At 40.2% G+C, this 24,884-nt stretch overlaps 1 protein-coding gene and 1 non-coding gene across 2 annotated transcripts in view; one reads left to right on the forward strand and one right to left on the reverse strand.

Annotated features, from left to right (window-relative positions):
- The window catches only part of Smarcc1 (SWI/SNF related, matrix associated, actin dependent regulator of chromatin subfamily c member 1), a 133,017-nt gene that overhangs the window by 84,719 nt on the left and 23,414 nt on the right, over positions 1–24,884 (reverse strand). Inside the window, exons 5-10 of the mRNA XM_003477042.5 lie at positions 24,502–24,594; positions 21,148–21,217; positions 11,642–11,711; positions 8,143–8,218; positions 2,940–3,065; positions 406–527 (exon numbers count right to left, since the gene is read on the reverse strand). Of these exons, the coding sequence (XP_003477090.1) occupies positions 406–527; positions 2,940–3,065; positions 8,143–8,218; positions 11,642–11,711; positions 21,148–21,217; positions 24,502–24,594 (557 nt within the window). The remainder of the gene's footprint in view (positions 1–405; positions 528–2,939; positions 3,066–8,142; positions 8,219–11,641; positions 11,712–21,147; positions 21,218–24,501; positions 24,595–24,884) is intronic.
- LOC111753675 (small nucleolar RNA SNORA2/SNORA34 family) lies at positions 17,714–17,846 on the forward strand. The gene has a single exon (XR_002788460.1). It is a non-coding gene; the product is annotated as a small nucleolar RNA SNORA2/SNORA34 family (small nucleolar RNA).

A 24,884-nucleotide genomic window follows, 5' to 3' on the forward strand; every position in this document is an offset into this window, starting at 1 on the left:
TTTTATTGCAAGGACATGTATGCACTTCAGAGCAGGTGCTGCACAAGCGTTTCTCGGTCTCCCTTCTGTCCTCAGGAGACCGCAGTCCTTGCTTCTGCAAGGCTGCTGCTGCACCAGGGTACAGGTCTGAACGAAGACCATGCCAAAGCGCTGTGCAGACACCAAAGAGCCACCATGATCGCAGTGAGACAGTCTTCCCATGTTGTACCCGGTCTCTGAACCCTCTCCTGCTGCACTTCTCAGGACATACCATCCGAGGCGCCTCCAACAAATGCAACTTAAATGCCAGCAAGAAAACCATGCCCCGAGTGCCAGCTGACACAGCAGCACACCCCTCTACGAGTCCAGCAGAAGTTAGCTAGCCGGCAACACTGGGAGCACGTGCGAAGGTCCTGCGGCGCTTACCCCTTCTTGCCGCTTTTCTTGCGCGACTCAGCGGGCGTGGGGGGTGGCGGCGAGGGTGAGTGCTTCCTCTTCCGGGCATTGGCGGAGGCCTTTCGGTCTCTCCGCTCTGGGCTTCTGACTGGCTAGGAAGAAGTAAATGGAAATAAGTACCAGCTGGCTTCCCACAGCCTCGCGTTCTGGGAACATCTTCCCAAACCCGGTCAGTGAGTGGGGATAACGGTGCAAAGCTAAGGAGGAGACCCGTCACCCCGCCAGGTGACACGGGAACTCTCAGCAGGATCCGCAGGCACTCAAGCCACGCTATCACCAAGAGATGCTCATAACTCGCACCCAGACGTCACACTGCCTACAGCAGTGTTCACACCTGGCTACTCAGATGGGGAAACACCCAAGGAGTTAAGAAACAGGGCTGTATTATTTCTTTACAAACTAAGTTGACTGCTTTGAAAAAGGCAAGTTGTTTTAAAAATTGATGACAGATGGGATGCTGCAAACACTGCAAAAGATGAAAAATTGTTCAAATGCTAAGGTTTATACACTTTTGCCTAGTAAATGACTTAGTTCTTATTTTGCTTTAAATCACATCTAAATATTTTACACAATTCATAGTTTATGTAATGATTCACAAGGGTGGGAGATTACCATGTGCCAGGACCTGTCCTAATTTGCTTGTTATTCCAATATTTGTTGTTTATTCCTCACAACAGCCCCCCTCCATGAAGGAGGAAATAGTTTTTCATTCACATATTTTAGGTGAGGGAATTGCGATATAAATAAAGTAACTTGCTTGAGGAAAAAACAAAACAAAACAAAACAAAACAAAAAAACAGGGCTGAATGATCCTCTGGAAATGTACCACAGGAATGACTTGGCTTGGCAGAACAAAGTGCATTTGAGCACTGGGGATTTAGCTCAGCAGCTCAAGAACCTGCCCTGCAAGGGCAAGATTATGAGTTCGATCCCTGGTACTGATAAAAAAGAAAAAAAAAAAAAAAAAAAAAAAAAGGTAAAGTGTGCTTGCCCAGCATCCATCAGGCACTGGGATTGCCCCCAGGACCTCCTCCACCCACACATGTACACACACTGACTCAAAGTACACAAGCCTATCCACTGTGGGAGGACAGAGATTTGGGGCATGTCTTGTGTACACAACAATGAGCCACAGTGAATGTAAATTGTGTCACAAACATGAATTTAAAAAAAAAATTGTGAGATTTAGGACCATGGGAAGGAGAAGAATGGGGAAGGAAAGGGAAAGAAAAAGAATCAGATATGCTAAGGGTAGGCACCTGACCTGCATGAGTGATGGACACATCAAAGACTATGAACATGCACTTAAAAAAAAGTACCAAGTCAAACTTTTAAGGAAAACTAAACATGCAAAGACTATGAAAAACACTAGTTTCAAAATATTTTTCTTTAAAATAAAAAATATAGATAGTGCAAAAAGAAGTTTTAGCAAAAGTAGTCACAGGGCTGTGAAAAGAAAAAAATATCTTATTTTTCACAGAAACAGACAAAAATTATATTTTCCATATTAACAGACAAAAATCAAAAGATTTTTTCAAACAACTAAAATATAAAAATAGTAAAATAAATGTAAGTAGCCCCAGGGAAAATTCAGAATCTCACGTCTCTGCTGGGTTGTCACAAACCCAACCACAATAAACTTCATCAAATGACACATCAAACTTACAGCTGTGACTTGTAACAAACTCCGGGCTGATCACTCCTGTAATTCCAGCACTGGGGAGGCTGAGGCAAGAGGATCACGGAGAGTTCAAAAACAGCTTGGGGGAGGCTGGGAATTAGCTCAGCGGCATAAGCAACTGTCTGGCAAGCAGGAGGTCTTGGTACACGACCCCCCCCCCCAAAAAAAAACCAGCCTGGGCTCCAAAAAGATGAAAAACAAAACAATTATGGGCAAACATTTAACTGCTCATTTTTTATTTCTTTGACACTGGGTCTCTCATCCTGTAGTTCAGGCTGGCCTTGAACTTACTATGCAGCCCAGGGAAGCTTTAAACTCATGGTGATCCTCCTGGCTCAACCTCCTGAGTACTGGGACTATAGACATTCTCCACCATGCCAAGCTGCAAGACTTCTTAAAGGATTCAGTGTCAAGTAAGCAACATTCAGGAAGGAGTCAATTTTTAAACCTGAGACCTTTAATGCTATCCATTATTAATGCATGGAGAGTTGTGAGTACAAAGTTATTAAAAGATAGTAAATGAGTTTTGCCAAGGAAAATCAGGACAATTACATTATGCTACGAAGATATTTGGAACACAAAATAAAAGAAATAGTAAATAAAATCAGCTGTAACACTGTCACACCTAACGAGTGACTTTAAATCCTAACCACCCTATGGGGGTGGGGGCTGCCACCTCGGGGCAGGGCTGTTTGTCACGGCACTCAGGACCCAACGGCGCATAAAAGCTGGCATGCATGTGAGTTTATGAGTGACAATTCCATAACATTCATGGCAAGAAAGGAAAACACCCGGTGGTGAAAAATGACATCAAATGAAATACCTCTTCATTCTTTGTTGAAATTCGCTGACGGAAACTCACTGGCTTCCTGCTCTCATCCACTTCGTAATCTTCTTCATTCATCCACTCATTGAAAACATCAGTATCCAAGATCCATTTCACATGAACCTAAGGCCACATCAAAGCATGAGTATTTACAGAAATAATAAACTCACTCGAGCTTTTAAAGTACTCAGAAGAAAAAGATGGTTACTTTCAAAGTCTTAGTTACAAAAAACACTTAAGAGTGCACTACTAGGAATAGATATATAAGGTGTAACTTAGCCTTTTCTTCTTTTTCTGTTGTTTGATAAATAGTCTCACTATGTAGTTCAGGGTGGTCTCAAACCTCCAGTGATCCTCCTGCTTCTGCCTCTTGAGTGCTGGGGTAACGAGTGTGTATCACCACGCCCAGCTACCTATTCTAATTTTTATTCCATTTCTTTTATTGATTAAGAAACTCCACAGTGGCCGGGCATGGTGGCTCATGCCTGTAATCCCAGCATGCAGGAGGCTGAGGCAAGAGGATTGTTGCGTTTGAGACTAGGCCGGGCTACAAAGTGAGCTCAAGGCCAGCCTGAACTGCATAGCGAGCCTGTGTATCAAAAAGACAAAAAGAAAAAGAAAAAGAAAAAGAAACTCCACAGTGTAGCCAAAATAGTCACTGCTCTAAGCACAAAGGCTGTCTCCAGAGTCAGGCAATTGACACTACCTCAATGAGCAAGAGAAACCCATCACTTTCTCCTCCAAGTACACATGGGGCTCTGTGGCAGGGACTCAGGCATTGGCTCCTTCCCACTCCTTTCCCTGCTTCTCTTGTGTTAGTTAATGTTGCTGACAGAGAACCAGTAAACATTCTTATGGGAGCCATAACTATAGTAAACCCAACTATGAAACCCTTCCTAGAACACCGAGAAAAAGATATGACAGTCCCTAAAAGACAATACACACTCCATGAAAATATTTGGTTAATCTAGGGATCCCAACTGCTCCATGTTTTTAAAACTGAGGAAAGTACTGTCAGAGTGGTTATTCAGGATAATGCCTTTCTTTATCTGAATGGCACCTTATCTGCCCAGATGCCTCTACAAATTAAGTTACACATTAATGCACACAAATACAAAACATGATGCCAGGGAAAAAATAAGATCTTACTAAACCTACAAATCTGAATGTGTAAAAGTAAGTAAGTAAATAAGCAATGTGTATGAGAAGCTAATTTAAAATGACTATTACAGAAAAGGGTGGGCCAGGTTCAATTTCTGGGAACCAAAAAGACAGACAAAGAAAAAGAGAGAAACAAAAAGGTAATGTTAAAAAATACCTAACAATGGGGCTGGGGATTTAGCTCAGCGGCATAAGTGCCTGCCTTGCAAGCAAGTGGTCGTGAGTTTGATCCCTGGTACCAATAAAAAAAAAAGTTTTTTTAAATATCTAACATCTATGCTTTCCAAAGTGTAAAACTGTCTGAAAAGTAAAAAAGAAATGAATATACATACTGCATATTTTGTAACTATCCAAAAATCTTTTATAAAAGTTTTTAAAAACAGTATAAAGGCTGGGCATGGTGGCAACATGCCTGTAATTCCAGCACACCAGAAGCTGAGGCAGGAGGATCGTCATGAGTTTGAGGTCATCTGGGCTACAAAGTAAGTTCAGGGCAAGCTTGAACTACATAGCAAGACCGTGTCTCAAAAAACAAAACAGTATGTGCCAGGTATGGTGGTACATTCCTATATCCCAGCACTCGAGAGGCTAAGACAGGAGGATCACTGTGAGCTCAAGGCCAGTATGGGCTACAGTCTGAACCATATAGCGAGACACTATCTCAAAAAAATCAAAAAACAAAAATACAAACCAGCAGCTGTTAACTGTGCCAGGCACTCTGCTAAATGGCTTGCCTACACAGCCCCTTTCAATCTCCTGCGCGTGTGAAGCCATGGAGCATCACTCCCCAGCACTCCCAGTCAGCACGCTGGCGCAGTTTCAATAAGTTGCTTATGGCTCATTAGGAGTCACACTTAAGATCTACACTGAGTTCTAAGTCTAGCACTGTTTCACAAGAACACCCAAGAGAAAAACCCAACTTCAATGTTTTTCTTCATGACATAATTGATACAGCAGCCCATGGAAAATAATTTTCTGCATACAATTATGAAAAAATTCCAAAGGCAAGGGTGTGGTTGAGTGAGAGTGCCTGCCTCACATGCACAAGGTCCTGTGTTCAATCCCTAACAACAAAAAACAATTTACTGCACTATTATTAGAATTACAGAGAAATTAAAGACAGATATAACACAAGAAAGGAAATATTAAAGATCTTTCAGACAATAATTTAGAATATCCTGATGACTTCGAGACTGGAAAACACAAAGACAAGCTACTAGGAAAACACTTCTAACACATGCAACCAACAATGGTTAGTGTGCAGATTATCAAAACGAAGATAATGCAAAGAGAAAACCAGAGAATCAGGGAGGCAATACAAAAGGTCATAAGACTCATGAAAAAATGGTAACTAGAAATACGACAAAGACAACTTAAGTTCTTAATAAGACACTAAAGTCATCTGATACAGCCGGGCTAGGAGACAGAACGAGAAAACATACAGCCATAGCAAAATAATTTTTCACAATTATTTGGAAAACAATATGTTTTAAAAAAGTGAATGTTTGTATTCTCTCTGACCAAGGGATTTAATTTTAAACATATAAAAGAGTGAACACTTTCAAAAAAGTTTGCAGTAGTACTGCTCAAAGTACCTGTGGCTGGAAACCTCCACACACCCAAACACAACACAATGGATACACTGTGACATACTCAAACAAAGGTCCCTTTTACTACTAGCAAACTAAAAACAAAACAAAAAATTCCACTAATAAAGCTTTTAAGAAATGCCCAAAAAAACGGGTTATGTGCACCTCATATGTGTTTATGGTAAATTACTGCAAAGGAAAAGTCATCAGAACATCAGAACAGTGACTAAAAGGACACAGACCAAGCTAAACACAGAGAGTGTTCAGAGGTAATGGAATGCTCTAACTAGAAAGTGATTCTTCTTATTACCTACTTCTAAATCATTAATAGTCACAATTTGAGCCAGGTGTGCACTAGCACTCCTGGAACCCAAGCACTCAGGAAGCTGAGGCAAGAGGATCACTGTAAGGTCCAGGCCAGCCTGAACTATACAGAAAGACCCTGTCTCAAAAAACCAAAAGAAAGAAGAAAACAATTTGCACTCTTTGCCTCTTCCTTTAGAAAAAACATACAGATACTTATTTTATAAGGTAACAGAAACTGAAAGAAGTAACTCCAGTTTAAATTTCCTGACAAAAGGCACATGGTTAGCTGATATTTTCCCTATATTTGAAAGGTTAAGAATCTAAGGTATTAATTACAGTAATATTCTACTATAAAAAAAATAGGTTCAAGAAGAAAAAGAAAACATACAATTTAAAACAAACACATCCATTCATTTTTAAAATAGATAATGGTGGGTATGAATTCTAATACTACTCATATTTCAACAAACATAACAATATTTACAATATAGTGGAAATCATGTATTTACCAACTATTTAAGCTTCTATTGCAAAAATGGTGTTTACCGAATGTGTAAGGTAATTTTCTTCTATTGTCTTATATCATCAACAAAGTCTAAGGGATTTTTAACGGCTTTTGCTTCTGCAGGGTTGTTCAGCACGGTCGCTGCAGGCCAGGAGACGTGGCGCAGAGCAGTGCGCTCTGCATGTGTGAGGCCCAGGCCCAACGCCTCACACCCCTCCCCCAAAAAGGCCAGCCTAGTTTCCGAAAAGCAGAACAAGGGTAGCATCATTTTTCTCATCTTTTATAACACTTGCTTACCTGATATCCAAGAATCATGGACAGCAGAGATGTAAAGGTCAGAAATGTCACTCAAGTGGACCATTCTCATGCCAGTCTCTAAAGCAGGCACAGCACTGTGGCCCTGAAGCCAAGAGCCTATGGTTTTTTCGGTGATGTGGGGTGGATCCAGGGTTGTTTCACTGAGCTACAATCCCAGTGTCCCTAGACTTACAAAGACAGGGTGCTGCTAAATGGCCCTGGTTGTGCTCAACTTCTAACCCTCCTGCCTATCCTCCAAGAGGGCTAGGATTATAAGCTAAAAAGTCTCAAATTTACATATGAAGAACTTTAACTTTGAAAAGCAAAACAAATTTAATACTTCCTAATGAGTAATTCCAAATTTGAGCACAGGGCTGAGACACAGCTCAGTTCCTTCACATGTATGAGACCTGAGGTTGGATGTCCAGCAACAAAAACGAATAAAATACTTGACTCCAGCCTGAACGACTCAGTGACTTGGTGAGACCCTATCTCAAAATACAAAAAAAAAAAAAAAAAAAGAAAAAGAAAAGAAGTGGGGCCATGACTCAGTGTGAAAGCCCTGGGTTCCCTCCCCAGTACCACAATAAGCAGGCAGGAATACAGGAAGGAAATTATTTCAATTTAAAGTACTTTTGCCAAGAGTGGTGATACACATCTGTAGATCCCGCACTCAGAAGGCTGAGGCAGGACTTACGCATTTAAGGTTAGCTTGAACTACAAAATGAGATCCTATCTTAAAAAAACTTTTTATCAAAGACTAATTTTTGTTAATTTCAATTTCTACATATGAAATCAAAAGCTTTTTCTCAAAGTCTAAACAAAAATATAGGTTTTAAAAATAAGGTTTTAAAAATCCACTAATAATCTAGGTTGAATACATAGGTCAAGAATTATTTATATGGGGTGGGGGATTTTTAGCTCCGTGGCATAAGCGCCTGCCTGGCAAGCACAAGGTCGTGAGTTCGATCTCCGGTACCACAGAAAAAAATAAAATAAATAAACAAATAAATAAATAAATAAAATTATTTATATGTTAAAAATGGAAGGAAAGCAGGGGGTGGAGGAGCATGCTTATAATCCCAGTACTTGGGCTGAGGTAGGAGGATCCAAAGTTCAAGGCCAATCTGGACTCTATAGTGAGACCCTGGCTAAAAGAACAAAACAAAACAAAAACTCAAGGAAAAACACTTATGATTATGTTCACCTGTGCTCTTGCTTAACTATCCCAATTCACAGAGTGGCCTAGCTAGGACTTACGCAGGAGGACTAAGAAAGCCTAAGGCTACGTAACAATGAGAGAAAAAAAGAGACCGGTGGGAGAGTATTAATATGCATTTACCTTCCACGGCTTTTCTGGAATTGGTGGGTCTTCGATTTCTGCATCAACGTCATTACTATGCACCCAAGTATCATAGCTATAAAGTAAATGAAATAAAGACAAACTGGAATCAAAGTGCATCTGTGTGCAAGACTTACCAACGAGGTAAAATACACATTAGAAACGCTGTTGGGCCACGTATGGTGGTGCACACCTATAATTCCATCAAGAGGATCACCATGAATTCCAGGCCAGCCTGAGCTATAAAATAGTTCAAGAGCAGCCTGACCGTCTCACACCACCAAAAACAGAAAAAAAAAAACAAAAAAACAGAGATTGATCTATCTCCAGGCCCAGTGGTAACTCGTATTTGTACACAGTAACAGTACACTACCAGACACTTGCATCCTCATCATACTACTACGGAAAACCCTTTGCAGAAAGTACACTTCATACGGCTTCAGTCAAAGCTCAAGCCTCAGTCCACCATATTTTAAAATTGTTGCCTTTTCTTCAAATCACCTTTGGACCTGGCCTTCAGGACAGTTCTAGCATCCAGTGCCTTTTCTATCTTGTCACCAGCCTCTTGCTCAGTCTCCATGCTGAACTGAGTTTTCAACTTAAAATCATGTATTGGCCCCAGTCTCTGAATTCTCAAGTCATAAATCCAACAGCCAACCCCACATTTCTTTGATGTATCAACATCACAGGGGGCTCCAAACCTAACATACCCAGATACCAAGTGCAATCCTATGCTACTCAGCAGTGTACTCCAGGCCAACACCATCTCTTCAAATGCCAGGTCCACCTTTGTAGTTGCAAGCCAAATCCTCGGGACTATCACTGACTTGACTCCTAACCACAACCTATAACCAAGTGTCTAATCTGGCATTTTCATACTTAGATCGTATCATGTCCTACCTTCTTTTCACCCTCCCACTCCGCTATCTCCTTCCTTCTGCACTGCTTTCCTAAAAGTAACTTTTCTTATACAAATAGCCAGAACAACCTGAAAACAAAGTCAGCCCACCACACTCCAAATTTCACAATCTACTCAAAGTCCTCCAAAGGCTCTGACCCAAAGTGCAAGTCAAAATCTAACTGTAACTTACCAAGGCTTCAAGACTAGGTCCTGGTACCACAGTAAAGCCTTTTCCTTGTCATCTTCTCTCCATCTTCACTCACGTTTGTGGCACACAGACTTTAGCGGCTTCTTCAACATGTGTCACCAGGCATGCATGTATTTTAAAACATGTGCCTTCCTGTTTCCCAGAAGGCTACTCACACCCACAATGTTCACACAGCTCACTTCTCAAATCGCCCTACTGAAAGATCCCCTGACTAATGGACTCCAATACACTGACAGAAACCACTATACCCATTCCAGCACTATTTTTGAAATAAGTAAAAAATCTGCAATCAAATAAAACCAATGCTATTATGTGACTAATTATTATGAAATCTAGTGATATTTAAATGAAGTATTAGCTTCCTTATAATCAATATTCTCAAGTCAGTTCAAACACACTTGGAAATAGCCTGTTAATAACATTCATGTAATGTTTTAGAAACACTTAAACATGAGAGCACAAAAAGTTCCTTTGCTAATTAAGTAGCCAGCTGTGGTGTCACACACTTACTCCTAGTACTAGGGAGGATGAGGCAGGAGGATTAACCTGAGTTCAAGGGCAGCCTGAGCTACACAGTGAGTTTAAGTTGAACCTATTTAAAAACAAAACAAAACAAAAAAACCACACATCACATACCAAGTAAAGATCATCATACTGACATGAAAATGATAAACTTGTATTCTCCAAGTCTTGATTAAAAAACATGGTGTTAGAAGTAGATGTCAGAGGACACGTCATACTTAATGTAAAATTTTAAAAAAGTGAACAAGGTCCCTTAAGAAGACGACCTGAGCTATCCACAAAAGCTATTTGACATACAGGGCAAGGTTAGGAAATGGGCTAAGATGTCTTACAATGTGCTATTACAAAACTGCATTAGCCCTACCCTTGTCATCATAAATCTGAGTTTTCACCGAAGTGATTTAGAGGGCAAACTACTTTCCTATGATAGCCAATGTTATAGCAAAGGAATTTTTTAGTTGAGCCAAGATTATACTTCAATAGAGGTGGCAGGAGGATCACGAGTTCAAAGAGAGTCTGGGCTATTTAGTAAAACACCAAAAACATATAATCCAAAGAAAGGTCAAGAAAAAACATGGATAACTTACAAACCAAGAGTAATTAAATATACCAATTAATGAGAAATGTGAATTTCATCTGACTTCTGATTCAAATAAATATCAATGGTCAAATTTATCATTTATACAGCAACAATGAAAGACAGAAACAGGTATTTCAAATTAACCATTATTTTTGTTTAGACTTTACATTGATAACTATTTTAGAAATACATACTGAAATATTTATGATTAAAATGACACACTTGAGGGGCTGGAGATTTAGCTCAGCGGCATAAGCACCTGCCTTGCAAACAGGCAGTTGTGAGTTCGATCCCCGGATAAAAAGGAAAATGACAAAAAAAAAAAAAAAAAAACAATTTAAGTATCTTCAGCCTTATAATTTGGCATGCACAGTGTTTTGGGGGGAAACAATCAGTAACAAATATAAGGAAGAATAACTCATTTCTTTTACATTGTATATTTGAGACAATGTCTCACCTATGTAGCAATGGCTGGCCTTGAATTTGTTTTTTTTTTTTTTTTTTTTTTTTTTTTTTGTCTTTTTCCTTTTTATCGGTACCAGGGATCGAACTCACGACTGCCTGCTTGCAAGACAGGTGCTTATGCCGCTGAGCTAAATCCTCAGCCCCTGGCCTTGAATTTGTGATAATCCGCCTGCCTTAGCCTCCTGAGTGCTAGGATTACAAACATGTGCCCCCACATGGTGAAAATTCCTTTTCTTTCTTTCTTTGGTTTTTGAGACAGGATCTCACTACGTGGCTTCAGGGTAGCCTTGAATTCACGATGTAATCCACACTAGCCTGGAACTCATAGCAATCCTCCTGCCTCAGACTCTCAGCGCTGGGATTACAGGCCATGTGCCATCATATGTGGCTCAATAAAATTTTTTTAATCTTTTTTAGACAGTTTCACTATGCAGTCCACATTAGCTTGAACTCACTTGGTAACTCAGGTTTGCCTCAAACTTGCAGTGATCCTCTTGCCTCAATCTCTGGAGTGCTAGGATTACAGAAATGTGCCACCACGCCTGACCAAAAAATATCATTTCTTAAAGGAAACAAATGTATATTCCCAGCTTATCTGAAAGATTTTTGGCAAATACATGATAGATGAGTTTTTTGAGATAAAAAAGTATCATTCTTCAAAATGCTTACAGTAAATAGCATGTCCAGCATGTGTAAAGCCTTGGTTTTGATCACACATATACCTCTCTGCCTTGACCATTACAGATTGACATGTGTGTTCGATTATGTCAGTGCCCTACACATGTGTACAATTAGAATAATAATTAGTACTTTTAAAAGTTACCTGTCTGGGTAAAATCCCCAGTGCACTAACACCTGCTTGTCCTTTCTCATCACGGGTCGCAACCATTCTTCTGAAAGAGGAAAGAAACACATCAATCAACTGATGAAATAAGGGAGTAAGATCTCGCCTTAATTTTACTGTGAGTTTGTGCTTGCTAAGGATAACTGAAGACCACCTAACAAAGGGAAATTTCTCAGCTTAAGTACTGTGACTTTCTAGACTCTAGGTCTATAATCCTGACCAAACTTAACTGTGTACCGCTGTAAATCAGCCTCCTGTCACCCTATCCTGTCTCTTTCCTACTGAAACTACAATCACTGCACTCTTCACTGTTTCAGTGTCTGTGCAGAGCCTCTCATCCCTTCTGTGAGAATCTGCACCAGCCACGTTTTGGGGAGGCAGCTGCGCCCATCTCCTTGGTGAAAGGGCTTCTCTGAACACTCGGTTTCTTCTAGAGTCTCCCTTTCCTGCACCCACAGTGCTCTGCAGTGCTGCCCCGAAGGACAGGGATGCAGGACTGCAAGCACTGATATCCTACAATGCAGTTTTCTCTTGGGTTCTCTTTCCAAAGACAGGTGGCAATTACATAATACAATGATTAGAGCTATTAATTTTTTTTTTTTTGTCTTTTTCATTTTTATCGGTACCAGGGATCAAACTCACGACTGCCTGCTTTCAAGGCAGGTGCTTATGCCGCTGAGCTAAATCCCCAGCCCCCTGAATTAATTCTACATTTCAGCAATGGTTGTCATGTTCTTCTTCGGTAATTTGAATTAAGCTTAGAAAACTCATTATCAGTGGGACATTTGGGAAAAGGCCACTTGAAAGCCAAAAGACAGCAAAGAAGTAAATTTAATCGAATCGGCTAAGTGAAACTGACTTTTCAATTCACTTTCAATGAGAACAAAGACAGGAAACCATGCAGGCAAGCCTGTGCACGCTCCGAAGCATCCACCTGGATAACCAAGAGGAAAGAACTGGGCCTGCACCTTAACCTAGCACCCCACTGTGGCCAAGTCAGCAAAACCGCAGTGGGGAGTAGGTCTCCCTTTCTAAATCCACACCATGTGGACTAACTTGCTGCTATCATTGGGGAAGTGTTCCCACAAAGGCCCACAGGGGAAAGGCTTGTTCCCTAAGTTGCCATAGTGAACGCTGAGGTCAGAGTAGAGCCTGGGAGCACTTGCCCAGTCACTGGGGCCTGCCACTGAAGGGGACGTGGGAACTCTTCCCTTCTGTGTGTTCCAGCCACCACCAAGTGAGCAGAGTCCTCCTCCATCCCTCACAACAGCTTGGACCACCCTGCCATAGGGCACGAGCACAGGGCCAACTGATGACTACAGACAAACATCAAGACTTAGTCAAAATACACTTTGTCTCTTTCTCAGTTCATAATCTCAGGCACTTTGTTACAGTGATAGGAAGCAGACTAACACCCCTGTCCTACTCAACTGTCTTGGCTCTCAGAATTAGTAAGAACCTATCTTTAAAGATTGTGTGTCTACAATTAGAAAAAGGATATGCATCTTCATTCTATTTGACTTTGCTAGAAAGAAATGTTAGCAGTTATTGCCTTTGAAAAACAACCTGGCAGCAGGTATAAGGTATAGGACGTAAGCTTACATTCTCCCTACGTTAAAAATTTGCACCCACCATTTAATTCAGAGAGGGACAACAAACAACTTGGAAAAGCTAAAACTCACTGGAGGAACAACTTATTTTATTGATTCTATTTCCCAAAGGAAAGGGACACAAGAGAAGCATCAGAATGAGCTAGAGGGGAAGCCTAAGCAAAAGCCTCACTCCAAGGTTTTCACGGAAAAGGTACAAATCCCAGTAAACAGTTTATACTGGTGCCTAAGAAAGGAAGGGGAGGGTCAACCTCATATCCAGCTGTGGGACAATCCAGGACAGCGATGGCAAAACTTTTTAGAGGTTTCAACACTCCAGCAGTTCACTGTGGCATGTGTGCCACAGGTCTGCCACCACTGATCTAGGAAAACAGAAGTAAGAGCACAGTTCATGAGAATTAGATGTGATAAGCTTGTTAGCGTACATATAAAAGGTGTGCTCCTGGGAAAACTGTTGTTTAGGAATAAGCCACCCTTCAAGGAGCAGTTTCTCCCCAAGCATTCAAATATCACAATGTTAAGACTACACAAGTTAAGAACATAAAATCAGCTGGGCATAGTAAGACCTGCCTGTGATCCCAGGGCTCCCAGACGATGAGGCAGAAGGGCTGAAGTTGAAGCCCAGTGTGAGCAACCAGAAAGACTATCGCAAAACAAAAAATAAAAATGGGCCAGGGATGTAGCTCAATATGAAGACCTGGGTTCAACCTCTAGTACTAAAAAGAACAAAGAATATATAATAAATAACTAGCTACATGATAAATGGATGCTTAACAGACAAACAATAGTATATAAGAAAACACAATGAGAACCCAAAAGATGACGCTATGCTACTTGAAACTAATTTTTTTCAAAACATAATTTCATGTTTCAAATTGGTCCAAACTCAAGTGTAAAAAAGTATCATTTAGAATTCAAAGAGTATCCCATGGTATGGAATGGGGGGGGGGGAGAATTCAAAAAGTAACAGTAATCCGTATCTTTAAAACTTGAGCTACTGATTTGAAATTCGAATAGCCAAAAGGCATATAAGCTCACCATTATTAACAGAAAGAAAAATGCAAATCAAAACCACGAAACATCAGAAACTCAAGGACTCAAAGCAAATAAATGGAGGGAAAAATAAAACGAAGGAAGCAAGCCAGCTAAAAAAGGGCAAAATCTGAACAACTACTTCTGAGGTAACCACGTGGAACATATTAATTAGTAAATATCCTATTTTATTTGAAATTTTGGTCATTTCTATCATTTTTTTGGTTTGTTTTTAAAAATAAAAGAGTAAAATAACTGTAAGAAAAGTAAGTTTTTAAAAAGATAACATTAAATCCTTCCCTCTTGTTAATTACTTTAAATGTAAGTAGTTTAAAACCACCAATCAAAAGACACTAGCAGAACAGACTAAACTACACAGTGAAATTCTGTCTTAAAAAGGGGGTGGGCCAGGGATACACAGCTCAGTGGCACAGTGCCTGGCTGGCAAGCATGAGGTCCTAAGTTTGATTCCTGGTATCAAAAAAAGAAAAGAAAAGAAAAGCTGGCTTGGTGGTACATGCCTATTATTCCAGCACTCAGAGGCTGAGGCATAAGACTGAGTTCAAGGCCATCCTGAACTACATAGTGAGATCCTCTCTCAAAATGAAAGAAAACATCAAGCGCTTGCCTGGTAAACATGAAGTCGTGAGTTCAATCCTCAGTACCAAAAATAAATAAATAAATTTTTAAAGAAGAAAACAAAACAACAACAGTCTAAATACATGCTTACTTAGTAAAAAGATTCACTTTAGACCAAGAAAGTTAAAGGCTTGAAAAGCCATTTCACCCAAACAATGAGGGACAAGAGGCCGTACTGACAATGCCTCTAAATTACAATTGTCCGGGGCTGGAGGTTTAGCTTAGCGGCATAAGCACCTGCCTTGCAAGCAGGCAGTCGTGAGTTCGATCCCTGGTACCGATAAAAAGGAAAAAGACAAAAAAAAAAAAAAAAAAAAGAAATAAATTACAATTGTCCAAAGAGTCACAGCAGAGCATACTACAGAAGGGTCAACTTACCAAGAAGATACACTAATTATGAACGTAAGTGCTCCTAAAGAAGCAGCGCACCCCAAAACAGGAAGCAAGCAATGACAAGGGGGAAAAAAGAGAGCTGCACAATAGCAGGAAACATCAACATCCATTACCAGGAGCAGACAGCTCACTTATACAGCACCACAGAGGACTTAACAGACACGTACGCAACACACAACAATAGCATTTGGACACACGTTTTCCAAATGAGCACATCTAAAACCTAACCCAGGATATATTTCCTGTTAGGACACAAAACAGTTCTTAGCAAGAGCAAGGTGACTGAAATCCTACCAACTGTGTTTTCTGACCACAATGAAATAACATCAGGAATTAACAGCAAAAGGCAAACTGTAAAATTCACAAATAGGTGGAAATTAAGACACTCTTGGAAAAAAAAAAAAAAAACCACTAAGAAGACACTTCAAGAACAAATTAGTCAAAACCAAAATCACAAGGGAAATTAGAAAAAAACGTTAAGAAATGAAACAACCAAAAAACATGAATGCAGAAAAAATGCTTAAAAGGAAGTTTAACAGCAATAAATACACTAGAAAAGAGAAAAAAAAACTCAAATCAACATCTCAAAGGGCCAGAAAAAGAAAAACTGAACTCAAGTTTGCATAAGGAAGGAAATAATCAAAATTCGAGCAAAAATAAACAAAAACTAAAGGAAAAAAATCAGCAAAGAGATTGTCTGTTGAAAAGATTAACAAAACTGACAAAAACGTACTTTAAAAAAGAGACAAAATAACAAAATCAGAAGCAGAAGAGGAAAAATTACAACTAAAACCACAGAAAAAGCATCAGCTCGGCCAGGTGGTCTATGTCTGCAATCCCAGCTACACAGGAGGCTGAGGCAAGATGACACCAGGTTTGAGGCCACCTGGGCAAAATACTGACACCCTGTCTCAAAACAAGAGGTCTGGGGATGGAACTTAGCAATAGAGGGTTTGCCCAGCATAAGTGAGGCTCCAGGATCAATTCCCAGTGCTTAAAAGAGAAAGGAAAAAAAAAAAAAAAAGAAGAAGGATCCTAAAGAGTTCTTGTTCTTACAGTCAACTGTATGAACAAAAAAATGGATAACCTAGAAGAAATCAATCAACTTCTAGAATAATACAACATTCCCTGACTGAATTATGAACAAAATATGCATATACCCCTAACTAGTAAGGAAACTCACCCAATCATTCAAAAATTTCCAATAGAGCCAGGCGTGGTGGCTCATGCCTATAATCCCAGCACAAGGGAGACTGAGGCAGGAGGATCACTGCAAGTTCGAGACCAGCCTGGGCTACAAAGTGAGCTAAAGGCCAGCCTGAACTGCATAGCGAGACCCTGTCTCAAAAAGACCAAAAAAAAAAAAAAATTCCAATAAAGCAAAGCACAAAGTCAAAAGGCTTTCCTGCAGAATTCTACTAAACATACAGAACAGTAATGAACAATCTTTTACAAACTCTTCTAAAAACTAAAGAGATACTAATAACCTTCTTCCTGAGAAGCCAAAAACCAAGATACTACAAGAAAAACACAGATAAAACTAGACACTCCTAATATATAGCTTCAAAAATGAGTTCAACCACATACTAAAAAGGATTACAGAGCTAGGCTTGGTAATGGGCACCTGTAGTCTCAGCACTCAGGAGGCTTAGGCAGGAGAAATATGTACTTGAGCACTTGGAGTCGAAAACTATCTGAGCAGCATAGTAAGAACCTGTCTCAAAAAATTTTTTAAAAAAATCGCAGAGGAGGAGAGACAAGATCTCACTATGCAGTTCAGGCTGGCCTTCAACTCACTATGTAACCCGGGTTGGCCTCAAACTCATGGCGATCCTCCTGCCTCATCTTGCCAAATGCTGAGATTACAGGCATGTGCCACCACGTCCAGCAAAAAAAATCTAATTTTTTTATATTAGGAAAAAGTATACACCGTGGGACTTACACCTAGATAGTAGGTTGACTCAATCTATGAAAACTCTCTAACCCCAGGCACTCAGAAGGCTGAAGCAGGGGAATCACAAGTTTGAGGCCAGCCTGAGAAAGTTAGGAAAACAAAAAGAAAAAATAAACAAAAAAACAAAAAGTTCACAACACAGAGCTTAGTGGTTGAATATGTGCAGGGCCCTGGGCTCAATCATCAGCACCTACCTCCTCCCTACAAAAAATCCCCAAGGCTGAAGTTTCCTACCAGTCATACTGGGGATACAGAGTAAGGAACAAAATGAGCATTTAAACATATGCTGTCTATCACCCCCCTCTAGTGGAAAGCAGCTGCTAACACCTCACAGGGAAACAAGATTAAAAACACCAATTCTAGTACCTTAGGGCCTACCCCAATGCAATATGAGGTTTCTCACTGTACAGTAAAAGGACCAGCCTGGCCCTGAATCAAGGCCGGCAGCTTCCTGACACTGTTGGTTTCAAGCAGGAGCCTAAAGAGATGTCTTTCTACTGCTGGCCATTTCAGAACTTGGGCAGTGAAGTGGTCAATTCATTAGAAAGAAACAGCTTGAAGTAACCCCACTGTGAGTGGCTGTGAGCATGGCAGGCTCTGGAGGGCCCAGGATGGGAGCCACTGGCTTTTACTGGGACCCATGCCAAGCTGGGACATGGAGGGCCAGGAAATCAAGCAACCCCTCCCGCCCTGCCTGTTTTATTGTTGAACTTCAATATACATGAAAGTATGGACAGCTATTTTGAAGAGAATGAGAGCGTCTATGACAACCATTAGTGACTTCCCAATTGTCTGGTTCTGAAAACCTAAAATGCATTCCTCATACTGTTCGGATCAATTTTATACTATGTTGTTTTGTATAATTCTCTGTATGCAAAGCATGGACAACTATTTGGACGAAAACAAGAGACAATATGATAGACAATGAAGACCTCAGGTTGTCTAGCTTTGAAATTTATATCTCTTATATTGTTTTCTTATGTTCTATTTTGTTGTGTTTAATATTACCTTAAAATAAAAATTTTAAAAAAAAAAAAAAAGGGCCACGGAACGGCTTCCTAATCCGATACCAACACACAATCTGACCTTCACCCATGATCACTCTGTTTAACATCATTTTTTCACACCTGTACCATCTGCTATATGCTCCCTTTTACCCTTGGCTTTTGACATTTGTTCTTGCATTCTTTTCTCTGACCTTCTTCAGTCTTTCTAAGAACAATTTCACATAGCTAGGTATCTCATTTTTATGTATATTACTAATTTTTGCTTTCTTTATGATGCATGTATCTTTATGATTAATTTGCTATTCTTTTTCTAACTGCTTGACAAAGATGTTTGGGACAATGATTTTTCAGCCCTTCTTCTTTTCTACTATATGCACACGAATGTCCCTCAAGGCAAAGCTTCCTAACTGCATGTTATAGATTAAGAACTGGTGGCCAACTTAACACCAGCTGGATTACATCAGCATGGCATTGAATGAAGATGCTCCACCTGAGAAAAGTTGCCAGGATAAATAGGTGGAGAAGGAGAAGGAGATTGTTAAGATGCTGAGGCATTAATGCATTGTTGCATTGAGGCATTGTGGGTTCTCCCACGAGATGCTGTTTGAGCCGTTGGTTCTCCTGGAGACGCTCTGGTCCTCACATTGAGCATTGCTTCCTGGCTCCAGAGGGGAAAACACATGCCGCTTGGTCTCCAAGATGAACTTGTCACACTACTTCCTGGCATGTACCCGACTGTGCTTGTTGTCGGAGCAGCTCAGGGTCTCCATGTTGCTGAGGATGGCTGTTGTGCTTTTCAAGACAGCCTTGGTCTTTGTTGTGAGTGTGACTTCTCGGCTCCAGCATAGAACCCTCATCCCACCAGCACAGGTCTTTCACTCTGCTGGCATGGACTTTCTAGCTTCCACCGCTGACTTTTGGGCCTTCCTGGCATGGATCCGTAAAAGAGACTGACGTGAGTCCTTCTTGTTGGTTCTGGACCTCCAGTTGGAACTCATGGGAGGCATTGTCATGAGCTCTGGGTTTTTATCTGGACTCACGTGAGACATTGCTGTGGGATTTAGGTCCTTGACTAAATATTCTATGTCTTTGGTGCTGTGGATAGATTTCCTGCATTTTCCTGTGTTAACTCACGGTGACCATTATAAAAATAATATTATAAACTCCATGTGCTAGCCGGGTGTGGTGGCTCACGCCTGTAATCTCAGCACTCAGGAGGCTGAGGTGGGAGGATCATTGTGAGTTTGAGACCAGTCTGGGCTACAAAGTGAGCTCAATGCCAGCCTGAACTGCATAGCGAGACCACATCTCAAAAAAGACAAAAAAAAAAAACACTCCATATCCTGATTCTAACTGTTCTCTGTTCAACCCCTGACTACAACACTGCATTTTACAAAATTTACTGTCATACTGCATTTTTTTTCTTTTGGTACCAGGAATTGACCTTGCAGTCTCTCACCTGCGAGGCAGCAGGTGTTATGCTGCTAAGCTACATCCCTAGCTCTATTCATTATTATTATTCAGTCTCAAAGACAGACTACTTTTCTCATAATTTCTTGTTTGACTCATGGATTGTTTAACAATATACAATATTTCTTAATTTTCAATTATACTTGCAGTGTAATTCACTGGTCAACAAAAGTGTCCCTAGGAGCTAGGAGTTATCTGTCACCTAACTCAGACATACTCTAGCTTCTCATATCCTGCAGGCATAATATGCTTGCCAGAAGACTCAACTGTTACATCCTTATAAATCTGTTTGTCAGTTTAACAATTTTTACTGCTTATTCCAACTCAGTCTTGTGAAAAGAGCATTTAGAGCAAGGTCAGTGCCTATAAGTTTAAAAAACTCCTCTACTTACAAAATTGTCTTTCACTTGGAGGCTGAGGCAGGACTACCATGAAATTGAGGTCAGCATAGGCTACAGAGTAAGTTCAAGACCAGCTTAAACTATACAGCAAAACACTGATTTAAAGAAAAAAAGCCATTTTTCAAATCAACAGTTAAACTGGGCATGGTAGCACATGCCTGTAATCCTAGCATTTGGGAGGCTGAGGCAGAATGATCACTACAAATTCCAGGCCAGTCTAGGCTAGAAAGTAAATTCAAGGCCAATCTGAACTATACAGTGAGACCCTTGACTCAAAAAAATAAAAACCAGTTCAACCAAATGTGGTGGCACATGCCTGTGAGCCTAGCACTGGGGAAGCATTGATACTTGAAAGTCACTTTCCACCTCGCCAAAGCTGGGTAGAAACCCAAGGCCTTCTAACCAAGCTATATCCCCAGCCCTTTCATTCTGCTTTGCTCTATTTTTTTAAGAACTTGGAGGGGTGAGAGGTTCTCATGTAATGCCCTTTGACTCAGGCACTGGTCTCCAATTTATCACCAATCCAAAATGCACTGTGAACCAAAGCACCAACAACCTGCCAACTCTAGGTATCCTAATTTTTTTAAATGCTGGGACAAGGTTGCACTAAATTGTGCCAGCTGGTCTTCAATGTGGCAATTCTCCTGCCTCAGCCTCCCAGAGCACTGTGATTACAAGCAATGCAGATTAGTCCCTACCATACACGTCACTCTCTAAGGGCCAGGTGTGATGGCAAACACCTGTAACCCTAGCACTTGGGAAGCTGAGGCAAGAGGATTACTGCAAATTCAAGGCCACCCTGGGCTACACAGTCAGTTCAAGGGGAGCCTGGACTACTTAGTGAGATCCTATCTCCAGAAACATATATATATAGAATTTATAGAAAGGCTGGCTACTGTGCGTTAACCTCCTCTGCTATGATGGAAAGGCCTTAGAGTATGATGCATGAGTTGATCCGTTCACGCCCACACTAGCTTACCATCCTCTTGTGAGGAAGGGTATGGGTATATGTGGTGGGAAGCCTTCGACTTCTCATCTGTGAATGTTCCCTGAAAAGTAAAACAAACAATGTGAAAATAAAACACACAGTGAGGAACTGGAGATGCTAGCTACAAACTCTAAGAATTATAAAAACATTATTTGACTCTATTTTAGGCTGTTTTTAGTAGTTTCAGTCAAAGGAAGGGATGATTAACAATGACAAAAACTAGTCTACAGACGGACAGGCTGAGTCATCCCTAAGCAAAATGCTTGGGACCGAAGTGCTTCATATTTCTGAGTTCTTGAGATTTTGGACTATTTGTGTCATCTCTACACACTAAGCATTCCTAATCCAGAAATCTAAAATGATCCATAATATAAAACTTTAGGCGACTCTAATTTGAGATTCCAGAGTTTCAGATTAAGGATATTCTGCCTTTAACTCTTGGCTAATTCTGTTTATCTCTTATCAGTAAATGTGGATTCTGTATTTCCAATTAATTCTTAAAATTACTCAAAACATAGCAAACTAACATTAACTAATGTGAACCACGCAGGCTTGTGGCACTAAGTCAGAAGCATGGGCTCTACAGACACATGACAGGACAGAACAGGACACCCGAGTCAGCACACAGGAGTGCAGCCACTGCAGTTTCAAACCACGCTGAGGTACCAAGTGGTAGAAAACTGACAGGAGTCACAGCGGGCCACAACTCAAATGCTATACATAGTCTACCCACTACAACATGACTGGAAAGCCATTTAGACCAACAGTGCCCCTCCTACTGACCACAAGAACACTGGCCATTCAGCAGCAAGGCTGAGGATCATGACATACAAGGTCAGCCTATGCCACGCAGTGAGACTTGATCTCAAAAAAAAAGTCTTAATCAGTTGCATTCTCAGGTTTTTTTCTTTAACAGAATATTCACCAATCATTATAATCATACAAACATTACTCATGCTTCAGCTGAGAAAATTCAAAAATGTAGATTTTTATTTATAGAGTTGACTACCTCATAAGATAGGAATTCTCATAAGATAAGGAACTCTCAGCCACTGCAATGTCCAAGCACATTTCTGAACATCACAAGACGTGGGAAAGGGTGCCACTATTCCATGGGTATGAAGTAAAGCACAAAACATATTTAGGGTCTGGCCTGTGGAGCCCATCAGACATTCCTGGCTTGGAACCACAGTTAGAAAGACAGAAAAACAGAAAGAACAGAACAGAACAAAACAGAGGAAGGAGAGAGGAAGGGGGAGGGGAGAGAAAATAATGACCATCTCATAAATATCTTTTTAGGACTGAGTTAACTTAGATACAATGAACTAAAGTTAGTGCCGGGCACAATGTAAGTGCTCAATGTGTGCTGCTAATGCACATAAAATGCTCAATGAAAGCCCCAATTACTGGTATTCAGTGCCAGCACTAATATTAGTGCCTAAATGTCTTCCTTAAGAGTCTGTGGGCTGGACATGAAACTCGAGTACAGCCTGACATCTGCAAAGCACTGGGTTGAATCCCTAACATTGCCAAAACAAAAAACAAAACAAAAAAAATTTCTATGGATCTAGACAGACTCTTACCTTCTTACCTTCCTCTTGAGAGTATCCCCAGCAAATCATCACTAAAATATATTTCTTAGGAAAGAGTGCAGCTAAATATTTATCTTAATTGTATAAAAATTCATACTCTTCCAAGCATTATTTTATAACAATAAGTAACTTCTGCTTAAAGGCAGAACCAGCAGGTGATTTATTCCATTTCTGACCACTAAGCACTACTTTTAATGAAGCTATAATACCTCCAATAAACAAATGTTCCAAAAGACAAAAGGTTAAATGGTCTACTAAAAGACATAATGTCACCAAAAACAAGAAATGGCCCTCACACTGACCAATCTGACAACATAATTATACTACCCATCTGTGCTGATGGCAGGGATGTCACAGGTAAGACAAAAATGATATAAGATCTGTAATTATCATACTTGAAACTTTTTTTTAGAACACACAAGATATTTACTGAATGCTAAAGCATTTCGACTGGCAATCTCTTATGCAGCAGGAAAAAATAAAGCTATTTCATGGGGCTTCTCAACCAATCCTAGGAATCAGAAAAATTACCTCACAGAAATGATGTTTCAAGTAATTATCTTCTACCTAGTGTTTTCTGCTAGTTTACCACATTAAGTTTTATTATTTAGCCATGTCATTAATCACAGAAATATATGCAGTACACACCCCAAATTTCAGCCTAAAACAATTAGCAGAATGAGGTTACAATATCACAAAATAGCTCAAGATGAGTCAAAATATAAGCTTATGAAAACATAAGCTTGTGAAGACAGATTTTGAATCCAGGGCCTTTACACCAAGTTACAATCCTAGCCCCTTTTCTTTTTAATATAGTCTAAGTAGCCCAGACTGGCTTTAAACTTGCAGTCTTCCTGCCTCAGCCTCCCAGAGTGCTGAGATTATAAGGTTATGCCATCATGCCCAGCTCTTTATTCTACTTGTACATCTGGCTATTTGCTTGGTTGGTTTATTTATAGGTTGACTGATTGAGACAGGGTCTCATTATGCATTCCAGCCTGGCCTTGAGCTCACTATTGAGCCCAGGCTAGGTTCAAAATCCATGGTAACCCTCCTGCTTCAGCCTGCCGAGTGCTGGGATTATACGGATACACCACCACAAAGAGCTACATACGTGTTTCTTTTAAAATGACAGGAAAAGTATCTGCTTTCCAGCCTGCCATGGAGGTACATGAGTACAATCTTAGTTATTCATGAAACTGACACAGATATGTTGCAAATTCAAACCTAGTCTCTGCAACATAGCCAAGATTCTATCTAAAAAATGAAAATAACCAAATGAATGGGCTGGGGATATAGCTCAATAATAGAGCATTTATCTAGCATGCTCAAGGTCCCAGGTACCACACATATACACTCACAAAAATATTAACTAAAAAATTAAAATATAAAACATAAATACATGTGATTGGATGGGGAATGGATGCGTTTACTCAAACTATAGTTCATCTTCTCGTAGCCATAAATGTATCAGCAACTCTCTGTAACTTTGTGATTTCTGTGATTTAGTTCTGTGATGGAGAGTACACTAGTCTCTTTAACTATATACTTTACAAATCTATAATAACTGATTCCGGTGCCTTAATTAAATACTACCCTACACTAAAAACCAAGTTTAAAATAAAAACGGTATTCTAGGAACCAAGAGAAAAAGCCATCTTTAGATCCAGCCCTGAAACCCAAGGAAACTATGACTGACACTTCCTACAAACCCAGCAATGCACAGCGTTCCTGGAGTGACTGCGCCCATTACCTGATGCCGCTTGATGATATCCTTCAGTTTGTTAGCCAACTTCAGATCAATGTCTGGAATGAGGTAGATGCTGGGTCTGGTCAGACAATTGTTCTGAGGAATGAAGAACAGACTGTGAAATTCTACTGGTGCTTAAACTATGTAGTATTATTTATTCTTTCCCCTAACAGAAGCTGGCCTTCAAACTCATAGCTATTAAATTAGGGAGATACAACCTGATATAGAAAGTGAAAATAAAGCATAGGTAGCTCATAAGCCATTGGAAACCATCCTCTGCTATTAACTGTATCTGGGCAAAAACATCAAGAATCCTGATACAAAGAAATTCAGCAAGTTTTTCATTAAGGTACCAGTCATACTGCCAGGTTAATCCTCCTAGCCAG

This window comes from Cavia porcellus, unplaced genomic scaffold (assembly GCF_034190915.1).
Source record: "Cavia porcellus strain 051 isolate PalLab524CR breed Dunkin Hartley unplaced genomic scaffold, mCavPor4.1 scaffold_14, whole genome shotgun sequence".
Lineage (NCBI taxonomy): Eukaryota > Metazoa > Chordata > Mammalia > Rodentia > Caviidae > Cavia > Cavia porcellus.